This window comes from Eptatretus burgeri, chromosome 5 (assembly GCF_056783735.1).
Source record: "Eptatretus burgeri isolate ZD-2024b chromosome 5, Ebu_testis_v1, whole genome shotgun sequence".
NCBI lineage: Eukaryota > Metazoa > Chordata > Myxini > Myxiniformes > Myxinidae > Eptatretus > Eptatretus burgeri.
The window spans coordinates 122182123-122193991 of record NC_140965.1 but is presented as its reverse complement, the minus strand read 5'-3'; the positions used below and the strand labels follow the sequence as shown (position 1 = coordinate 122193991).

Here is an 11869-nt window from a genome sequence, read left to right as displayed (position 1 = left end):
GTGTCTGGAGGTTATGGATGGTCTGTCGACTGCATCCCATAACCCTCGCAACGTCAGTGATGGATGTTCCCGTATTCAGCATGCCAATGGCACATTCACGCTGAATGTTTGACAGTCGTGGCATTGCAAATTAACGAATAATTAACCATAAAACCTTGTTTTTCTGAGATGATGCTCTCCTCTGCTACCTTGAGATCAATTGCAGATGTATCAATAGGCCACGTGACTTGTGTCACGTGGAAAAGTGATTTTAGCGTGCAGTGCTCTGTTACGTGCTACGTAGGCCCGACCAGTAGAATGAATGTGTGAAGTAATGCCCTCGACAATGCCTTTAACCATAATCACAACAAGAACTCTTTCAAGAAAAGTTTCTAAACACTATTTGACAAATAATGAGTGTCAAGTTTTTATTTTTGCTGTAGACAGACTTGTTTTAATTGAGGATAAGTACGCGAGTTGCCATGTTGTCATGATTTACACCAATCAGAATTGAAACATTTCTTTTGAAAATTTATTTTAATAATTGTCATATTACATTTTTATAAGCAATTGAAGTTGAAGAATTAAAGTTTAAAAAACAAAAAAAATATTTCCAACAAAATACCCCTTGGACACACAGGCGAGGTAGGAGCAGCCTGGAATTTTGGTACAATTTTACAAAAGGTTGAGAGAGTAGTTCAGTGACAACACAACACAGACACTGCAACGATATATAATATATTTCCCCCCCCCCCCAAAGCTGAGATAAAGATCCATTTTTTCCAGTTATATTTCTGCCAGGACAGATGAAACCTGTGAACTGATTTAATTTATGTAGAAGCAACCATCGCATACTTTAACAATATTATATTTCGATTAATTGTTCAAATGTTAGCACCAAACTCAGTGGCTCAAGAATACTTATAAATTTGAATCTGAATAATATATGTACTTCTGATTAAATACAATTTTGCCTTTTAAAGAGATAATTACAATTTAAATGTCAGAATATCCAGTGACCGTTACGTTGGGCTTTCAACATGTTCTAATGAACTCGGTGCTCACACTCGTCCAAAGAAAACAAAAAGCAAACGGTCTTTATCATTATTATTACTATTATTCAATATCGACGTTTTTATATTATTATTCAATATTGAAGAAATTAGTGAGATAAAATATTTCTTTACTATTTATTGTCATGAAAAATGCTAAAGGTTCGCCATTTCTGTGATTATTGCGAGTATCTCATCCCGATTCGCTTCTGAACGGACCCTCCATAGCCGAGTCCCAAAAGGGAACTCGTAAACACTGAAAACGTTGAAGAATCAGGTCTTCACTGACAGCTGGCACAGTGTTCAGGGTAGTTTGATATGACATAGTCCTGAGAACGAAGGACATTGACTCAAACCTACAAAGCACCTTAGGTCTGAAATGAAGGCCCAGAAATCAGTGAAAATCACTGAAAATTTTTACCGATCAAACATCCGCTAGATAATTATAATCAGACACACTTACATGGACAAGAAATACCAAGAAAAGGTATATTCATTCAATAAATACAAACAAGATAGTATATGGTGTGTATGTGAATACACACTATTTTGCACCATTTTGCAATTGTAAAACAATTTGCAGTCTTGCGTATGTAATAATATTTAAATAATCCAAACATGAAAATCCATCTTGCCATTCATTACTCTCCGAAGAAGTAAAGTTTGAATGGCTAACAAAACATGGTCTCTAAAGGTACGAAAATGTAGCATTGACTGTTTCACGATACATTCGTTTCCCATCATAATGTGAAACATGATGATGTTAATTACACCAGCTCAAAATTGTTAGGGAAAAAAAACCGAAAACATTTTGACTTCCTCAAAATATTTTGGCTTTATATGAATGAAAGAACATTGTGGGAATCAAGTTGGTGAAACTCAATCAAAAGGAGGCAATTATTTCAAAATCAATATAAGACCTTGCTAGAAAGAACTTGCACCACAAAAATCAAGACTATTTAAAAAGCTAAACGTCCAAACAATTTGACAATTCACTTGTCAATAACAGTTAACACTTAAAAAATTGTTTCCTCTCAAGGGATTGGAACAATGGAGCTCACCATCGTTTGCTGTGTTTTTCTTTTCTTTATAAAGTGGAGAGGCTCATAGCAGAGCTAGAACATAGGACGCATCAGGACGTACATCACAGACAATAGGAACAGTGGAAATCAAGGTGGGGGTTGAGGGAGGGCACAGCAACAGCAGGGATGAGGGGAAAATAGAGTGGAGAATTGAAGAAATAAAGGATGTGGGGAAGAATAAGGACAAGGGGAGGACACGGGGTTGAGAAGATGGAGAATAATAATAAGAAGAAGAATAATAATACCACCATTTATTTTGTGCCGTAAAGGCAGATAAAGCCGCTGAGGCAGTTTCATTGGCAAAGAGTACAATTCTGGACAGGCGCCACTCCGACGCAGGTTACCCGAATGGTTATTACCCCAGCAAACTGGTACTCATTTTGCTGACCTCAGAAGGATGACAGGCTGGGTCAACCCCACCTGGTGTTAATTCAACGGTGAACTGGGGCTCAAACTCAGGACCCTGAGGTCCCAAGGCAGCCATATATACCTCTGATTATAAGCTAACACCAGGCTTGGTAGAGAAGATGGATACAGCACACAAATTCTCAGGAATGAAGAACTGGGAGCTTTGAAAGAGATGTGCTTGGGGAGGTTTTAACGGTGGTTGAAAATATCATGGTTTTGGATATGGAATGACCTGAGATGGTAGTGGAGGGCTGTCAAAGCCCTGGAGGGAATAATGGGATTAAAGAGAATGCAGAAGTTAGTTCCAAGGGGGTGGGGAGGGGGAAATAAGAGGAATGGATGAGTGAAGTTGGACATTGATTCTGGATTGTGGGAGTTTCACTGGAAGGGAGTTGCTTCACATTGTCTTACTCAGCTGGTTGATGCAATTTCCCAGGTCCACACTTAATCTTATCTATCATTTCTTCACCTCATATCAATTCATCTCTCACCAGCTCTGCAATTCTGCTATATCTCACTGTGTCTTCATATTCTTTTCCCGCATATGTTTACTCTAAATCACCATCATCCCTCGCTCCAGTGGGTGCTTCATATGTTTGATTGGCAGGTATTGGCCCTGCAGAAGTCGGTTGTTTCTCCAGTTCATTCCAGTTACTAGTTATTGTGGCTTTAAGTGTCATAATGAAAACAGAGTCGCTGTCTGTGGTTCTTATGGTCGATGAAGAAAATGGAGTAACTGGAAATGAAGCAAAGCTGTCTCCAATCATCGTAGCAGTAGTCATAGTGGTACGCAAGTTGATATTTTCACGCTTCCTGCAGGAGTAGCAGCAGAGCTTACGAAAGCCAGGTAATGAACAGTAACGAGCAAGGGAGTTCATTTGGCAAAAGAGGGACTTGTCTCCAAGGCAAGGAGCATCTGTATCATAAGAAACACAATAAATAAAGATAATAATCTTACATGAACCACAACATCAAAGTTAACAATCAATTCCAAAATAATTCCAATTATTCTTCCAAATAGACTTGCAGGCCATTTATGAGTGCACAGTAGGAGTTGCAATGAAGGAAACTTTATTCAATGAAGGTTGATATATGGGGTGGGAGAGAAAAGTTATTGCTAAAGTTGAATGCAAACTCCATTCTGTATAGATGTCAAACATAATGTTGGTTGTTATCAAGTGATCACTCAACGGAGAATGCTGCTCATCAAAGCCGTGACCTTAACATTGTCAAAAACATGCAACTCTGTGTGCTATTCATCAAATTGGATACTGTGTCTGGACATTGAAACATGAATGAAAAATAAAGTTGCTGCAAATTCATTTTCTTTCATTTCGACGAGCCTTGTTGCTTCGTAAATGAGTATTATATATAAATTGCTATGTAAAGTAATCCGAGGCGATTTTACCTTTTTCTTTCATGTACACTCCAAGCTATCACTCAGGGGATTAACCTCTTACGTGGAGCCGAGCAAATTGCAGCAGAAATATTGAGAAACATTTGGAGGACAACAGCTGGAGATAAAAGCGCAACAAACTTCATAGACTGCAAACTTTAAATAACTACACGAATATTTCAGCTGAACACTTGTGATATCATCGTTATTGACGAGAATTTACCAAAGAACGTCCATCAACCTAGTTCAATTTTTGTTCATTCTAAGTTAATGCTAATACAGAGAAAAGACGAACAGCAATATTTGATAGTAATTGATGAAGTGATCCGTTTGCATCTGCAACACAAACCCGCCAATAGGCTTGAATAATCACAGACATCATTATTTGGTCACGTGCTGACAGCGCAGTTACAACAGGTGACTCTGCAGAAAACAGCAATCTGTGCCATCATTGTTCGGGAGAAGTGATTATTTGTGTTTAGATACCTCAACCACGACAATTACCTGTGCAGTATAAACTTCCAAAGCAGTTATGTGGAATCCTCGATAATCTATCTGACCAGCCGAAACCCCGTCACAGACGGATTCCGTTCATTCAACCACCTTCACCAGCTCACACACACTCGAGGGCCATGGACTGGACAGGGCATGCTTGCCCCTGCCTACTCATCTCCCGCCCCTGCCCCATTCCCCCCCCCCGCCGCCTCCCACACCCCACCTTCAATTTGCTTACCCCAGGCCAAAAATTTAATTACCCCAGCCCCGCACCCACCTCTTCACTCCCCCCGTCTCTTGATTCCCCGCCCCACTCGCCCCGGGCCCCCACCCCTCTGTCCACCCCCTCACATTAAACCCTGCCTAATTCACCCCAGCCCCAGCTCACTCATCCCGCACCCCATTTCCCCCCGCCCCCCACACCCCGCCTTCAATTTGCTGACCCCCGCCCAAAAATGTAATTACCCTGGCCCCGCCCCGCCTCTTCAATCCCCCCGTCTCTTGATTCCCCACCCCACTCGCCCCCGGGCCCCCACCCCTCTGTCCACCCCCTCACACTCAACCCCGCCTAATTCACCCCAGCCCCAGCCCACTCATCCCCGCCCCATTCCCCCCCCCCGTCTCCCACTTGCAATTTGCTTACCCCCACCCAAAAATTTGCTTACCTTGCCCCCCGTCTCTTCATCTCCCGCCCCCGCCTCTTCACTCCTCACCCCCGTCTCAATGAAAAGTGTTTATTTTGCTTTAGAGTTTAAAGTTGACGATTGCCACTATGTGCAATGCACTCTTACAGGTACGAAGTCTATTTCAGTCCAGGTCACAGTACCGAGAAAAACGTGACGCGACTACTAGGAGGAGCACAAAATTGGTCCTTCAGTATTAATATATAGAAGATACAATGTTTCTTGCAACATTTTTGTGTCAAATTCACATTCTGAGGTAGTCAGCATGCGCAGAAGAGGGTTTTACATTGCAGACGCTGTTTTTGAGGAGTGGAATTACACCTCTCAGCAGTAACGGTCTGTCGTCAACAGACGTAATGACGTCAGCGAATGACCGATGATGTCATGACGTCTTGACGCCAGCGAATGACCGAAGATGTCATGACGTCTTGACGCCAGCGAATGACCGATGATGTCATGACGTCCTGACGCTTCTCAGAGGTGACGTCACACGTCGCCATGTAAACGAATGTAAAACGAAAAGTGTTTATTCTGCTTCAGAGTTGAAATTTGACTATTGCCACTATGTGCGATGCACTCTTACAGGTACGAAGTTTTTTTCAGTCCAGGTCACAGTACCAAGAAAAACATGACGCGACCGCGAGGAGGAGCACAAAATTGGTCCTTCAGTATTAATATATAGATAGCAGAGATGTTTGTCTGTCTCTCAAGTGTGTGTATGTGTACGTGTGTGTGTGTGGCACCATTTTTCTCAGAGATGGTGAAACGGATCTTCATCAAACTGTCAGAGGTTAATCAGAGTGCTGGGGTGTGGTTTAGGCTAAAAAATATTTTGAAAATTTTGGAAGAAAAAAAAAATCACTATCTTTGCAGCTATGTGAAAGGTGATATTAAATGATCTCCAACCCCAATCCTTCGTGGGCATAGGGAAGTATTTTAGACCCCCACAAAAAGAAAAAAACAATTTCATTTCTTCAAAATGCCAACAGGGTTATATCAGCACCATGCTATGCCGGGTACTCCTGCGAGTCCTCCATGCAGGGTGATCCATCATAAAGTCCCTATTTTAAATACCGTATTGAAATGCAGCATTGATTTTTTTTTTTGAAAGCTTGTTTATTCCTATAAATATTTCCATGTTAGTGATGTTGCCAACAGGCATAACTATATTACTCGTCAGGAAATGAAACTCGAAATGATGGTCGAACGCAGCCAAAGTTGGCCAAAACTGCTTGTTTGGTGGGGAATTACTTCAACCAAACTCATTGGATCTTACATCCTCCACGATACAAAGAATGGACCAAGGTACTTGGAAATGCTGCCAAACTTTCTTGTTCAACAAATTTCGCAAAAGATGAGACAACTAAGATGAAACTATTTTGATGCAAGATGGTGCCCCAACACACGACTCGATTGAAGTTTGTAATTGGTTTGATTCCAATTTTCTATACAGATGGATCGGGTGACAGACACAACAATATCACTGTCAAGGTAAGTGATCTCTCCGTGACGTCAACATCCACAACACAAACAGGTACAGACAAGATAGAACCATCCAAGATGTCCTTGTAAGCCTGGATCTTTGTTTTGTCCCAGGAAACCTGCAATCACAGTGGCTCCGACTCCTCATTCAGCACCTCGAGGGCCCCCAAAAGGATATCTAGAATCTCCACAAAGATGACTGCATCATCTGCGAAATGAAGGTCAGAGATCTTGACATTCCCAAATGATGCACCGCAGCTTGATCTCTCCGACATCCTCCCTAGAATTCAGTTCATACAAGTGGTGAAAAGTGTGGGGGCCAGTACACACCCCTGAAAAACCACAATAACAACTGGAAATAAGTCGGAGATGGTCGCACCACATCTCACAGCACTCTCAGTACCAGAGTATAGTTCACACATCAGATTGATCAGTGTTGTGGGCACCCCCACAAAGACCAAGAATCCTCAAGAGGGCATCCCGATTCACTGAGTCAAACGCTTTGCAGAGATCAACATAGGCTGCAAGCAACACATGCCAAAACTCTCATCTGCGTTTGGTGAGAACCCGAAGAGCAAGGATACTGTCAATCATTGACCTCCTTGGAGTGAAGCCTGACTGCTCTGGGCATTGGTGCTCAAGCAGATGGTGGTGAACCACAACTCTTCAGGATTCGCCAAAGCACCCAGACCCGTAAAATCCCGACTCAGCCTGTGCGCAAACTCCTCAGCTACCCTCTCATCCTTGAGCTTGCCAACATCCAGCCATGGCTTGAATGGTACCATCTCCCAGCTTTAAGCTGCAGCTTCAGAGTTGCTCTAACAAGCCTGTGGTCGATATTGAGGAACTGAGCACTCCAGTAGACCCTGCAGTTCTGGATCATCATCCAGCGACCATCAACGAGCACATGGTCAATCTCCTTTGCCACACCACCAGCGTTGGAATACCAAGTCCAGTGATGAGCCTGTGGGCTCTGAAACCATCAAACAGCCACCCCACGTCCATGACTTCTTTCGAAGTCAAAGAACTTAATGCAATTCTGTTTCACAGTTCCATACCCATGGAGACCAAAGCATGTCTAACAACATCCCTATCAGTTTCCTTCGAGGTATTGAAATCCCCCAAGACTCGAAGAGTATCTCGCCTGGGGCACTGATCAACGACAGACTCGAGCATGTCATAGAAGTGTCCTTCATGGTGAGATCACTCGCCTCAGTTGGAGCATATCCAGAGACCAGGGAAATGACACCCAAGGAGTGAAAAATCCTTCGTCTCACAACACACTCGTTGACTGGTGTTACCTGAATTATGATTGGAATCAGCTTATTGGGCAGTTACAGAAACTCATTGGGCATAGTAACCATCAGAGTGACCAGACCAAGAGAAGGTGTAACCACCCACCATGGTCTCGCCAATATCTGGTCTCCGAACCTCAGAGAGTGCTATGGAGCAATACCAATGTTCAAACATTTGAGTTCAGATGATAACAAACAGGTGATCATCCTCCCTTAAGGATAGGAAATTTCAAACACCCACCCGAAGGGACTGCCTCAGTTTAACCCAAGGAGATCATCGTCTGGTGGATGACACCTTAGCACCACGCCGACACACAGTACCGCAATCCAACCCAGGAAGGTTACCCCGTGATTTTCCTCCTCTCATCAAAGATTGGGGGTCCCAAAAGCTTTACCCCAATCCCATCATCCAGTGAGCTTCCCTGCAAAGGGCAGCTGCACAGGAGGTACTCCCATAGAGTGGGTTTTCAGTTTTCTTTGCGTTTTTAGTATGTTTTGCAGAGTGAAGGGTTTTGCAGTGGCCGGAGTGCAAATCCTGCCACCAACCTCCTAAAAAGGAATCCCAACTGCAGGAGGATGTCCGCAAACACAGTTGGGCCCGATAAATGGATGTCTGTTGGCTCACAAGGAGCTCTTCTGCCCTTTGACAGGTTTTTTTATTTTTATTTTGCTGGGGGTCCATATCCGTACATTTGCTGGGTGTCCATATGCTGGTGGAGACCTTCCCAAAAAGACTCATAGCAGTCTTTGCTGCAAAAGGTGCTTCCAACAAGTACTGACCTCAGGAGATGAATACTTTTACAACCAGTTAATTTTGATTTGTGCATGTTTTTTTTTTTTAGGTATTCCTGACATGTAACCTCCTCCAACTATAACAGTGTTTAGTTTGATCTCTTCAGTTATGAATCAAAAAAGTTCATTTGGAAAAATTGTTTCTACATCATTCGTAATTCATCTGAATGTGGCATTATTGGTGGGGGTGAATACTTTTGCAGACCACTGTATTAAGCAGAAGCAGATTTTTCAAACAAATGGTAGAATTTTTTTCTCACTAATTCCAAATAATTTTTGCTAACTAATGGTATTAATGCTGACCAACGGAATGCTTGAATGATGATGCAAAAAATAATAAAAGACAAGTAGAGGGAGATTTAAAGTACACCGCCCTGGTGCCAAATAAATATATAACAAATCCTCCAGCACGTGACATCACCGGGGCACCTTTGGCACCAAGCGATGCAGTTGTGCAGCACATGGAGACAGAATTGGGAGGGAGCAGTGCACAATAATTGATGGATTGATTAAAATAAAAATAAAAAAAACAATAATCCTTAAATAATTAATTTATTGATCATTTGGATAAGAGCACATCAAAACCACCACTCTTTCATCCAAATCTGTAACTTTTTGAAAATTAAGTAAATCATTGAAAAATGAATAATCAATTAACTGATGAATCAATAAATCAAAAATTAGGGAAAGGAAATTTAGCCTATAAAGCCAAATCGCTTGTTCACTGTCATGTCCACTTTACAATTCACAATTCAACAACTACGAATACTAAGCACATCCAGTATATGTACATATATATACACAAATATATACATACACACACACACACACACACACACACACACACACACACACACACACACACACACACACACACACACACACACACACACACACACACACACACACACACACACACACAATATACGGATTTCAGAATCGGATCTGACAAATCCATACAAACATTTAGGTCCTCAGACAGTTATTTCCCTAAATGCATGTCCAGGATACACCCATCCCCATGTCTGGTGGGATTCTAACTTTAATACATTGGGAAGAGTAAATAATAGATTCCAGTGAGGTGAGTGAAATCCACATAACAGGATAGACTATGTATAATGATTGCTGGTTGTTTGCTATCATGTTTTGTACACCCTTAAGGGGCACAAAAGTGAAAAGGAAAAGGAAAGGTCGAGGGGTGGGGGGGGGGGGTTCAGTAGATTTATATGTATAATTATTACATTTTGCTTTTTCACATGGTACACTGAAGTACAATGCTACTCCAGAGTTTCAGATCATAAATGCTGGATTTCACAAAGCATTTGAAAGAGACTTTAAGAAATAGAGCTTAATGGTGTTCATATTGTTTAGCAAATAACGCAGTGTGTGGCTTAAGATAAAGCAAACAATTACAGCGAAAGGTGACCTTCACCTTTAAAACAGGACTGAGTTGAGCACTTGTACTGCTGGTCGATTGTTCATTTACTCGGTTCACAAATGATTTTGATACAGGACTTCTGCAATGAATCCAGAAATGTAAGGATTTACATCTTTACAAATACCAAATTATATTTTGTCGGATTATTCAAACCAACTGGGGTGACCCTATGAAAAGCAGGACCTGTACAATTAAGGGAATCCATCATGAGGTAAACAAATATTGAATGCAAAGGAATGCAGAACTTCAGGAATAGACAAAATATGTTTGAGTCCACAACGAAAAGATCTGCATTTGGGATTTTAGATTGCCACACTTTACAATTCAACAACTACGAATACGAAGCACATCCAGTGTGTATATATATATATATATATATATATATATATATATATATATATATATATATATATATATATATATATATATATATATATATATATATATATATATATATATATATATATATATATATATATATATATATATATATATATATATATATATATATATATATATATATACACATCTCTTCTTCTTCTTTCGGCTGCTCCCGTTAGGGGTCGCCACAGCGGATCATCCGTATGATCCGCATCCATCCACTAAGCACATCCAGCCGCTGCCCTAACCACTGCGCCAACACCAGGCTCATATATATATATATATATATATATATATATATATATATATATATATATATATATATATATATATATATATATATATATATATATATATATATATATACATATATACATATACATATATACATATACATATATATATATATATATATATATATACATATATATATATATATATATACATATATATATATATATATATACATATATACATATATATATATATATATATATACATATATACATATATACATATATATATATATATATATATATATATATATATATATACATATATATATATATATATACATATATACATATATATATATATATACATATATACATATATATATATATATATATATATATATATACATATATACATATATATATATATATATATATATATATATATACATATATACATATATATATATATATATATATATATATACATATATATATATATATATATATATATATACATATATATATATATATATATATATATATATATATATATATATATATATATATATATACATATATACATATACATATATACATATATATACATATATACACACATATACATATACATATAACAACGACGAATACTAAGCACATCCAGTGTGTGTATATATATTATACACTGGATGTGCTTAGTATTCGTAGTTGTTATATGTATATGTATATGTATATGTATATATATATATATATATATATATATATATATATATATAATATATATATATATATGTATATGTATATATATATATATATATGTGAGCCTGGTGTTGGCGCAGTGGTTAGGGCAGCGGCTTGGGATCCAAAAGGTCCTGAGTTCAAGCCCCGTTGGGCCACTGAATTAATACACCAGGGGGTTGACCAGGGGCGGCGAAATGAGTACCAGTGTACTGGGCTGGTGTATACCCTGGTTAAAATAGGTGTACCATATCCCTGTGTTGTAAGAGGCGACCAGGGTTGCGTCAGGAAGGGCATCCGGCGTAAAACATGTGCCAAATCACTATGCGGATCATACGGATGATACGCTGTGGCGACCCCTAACGGGAGCAGCCGAAAGAAGAAGAAGATATATATATATATATATATATATATA

General features: G+C 39.5%; 1 protein-coding gene across 2 annotated transcripts in view; it reads right to left on the bottom strand.

The window, feature by feature from the left end:
• Positions 1–272: 272 nt before the first annotated feature.
• LOC147027257 (A disintegrin and metalloproteinase with thrombospondin motifs 3-like) overlaps positions 273–11869 on the bottom strand; it is a 399233-nt gene continuing 387636 nt past the window's right edge. The window contains exon 22 of one of the 2 annotated variants that reach the window (XM_085883515.1): positions 273–3437. In XM_085883515.1, coding sequence (XP_085739641.1) covers positions 3070–3437 — 368 coding nt within the window. In that variant the 3' untranslated portion in view covers positions 273–3069. The remainder of the gene's footprint in view (positions 3438–11869) is intronic. The other variant, XM_085883516.1, reaches the window with a different exon arrangement.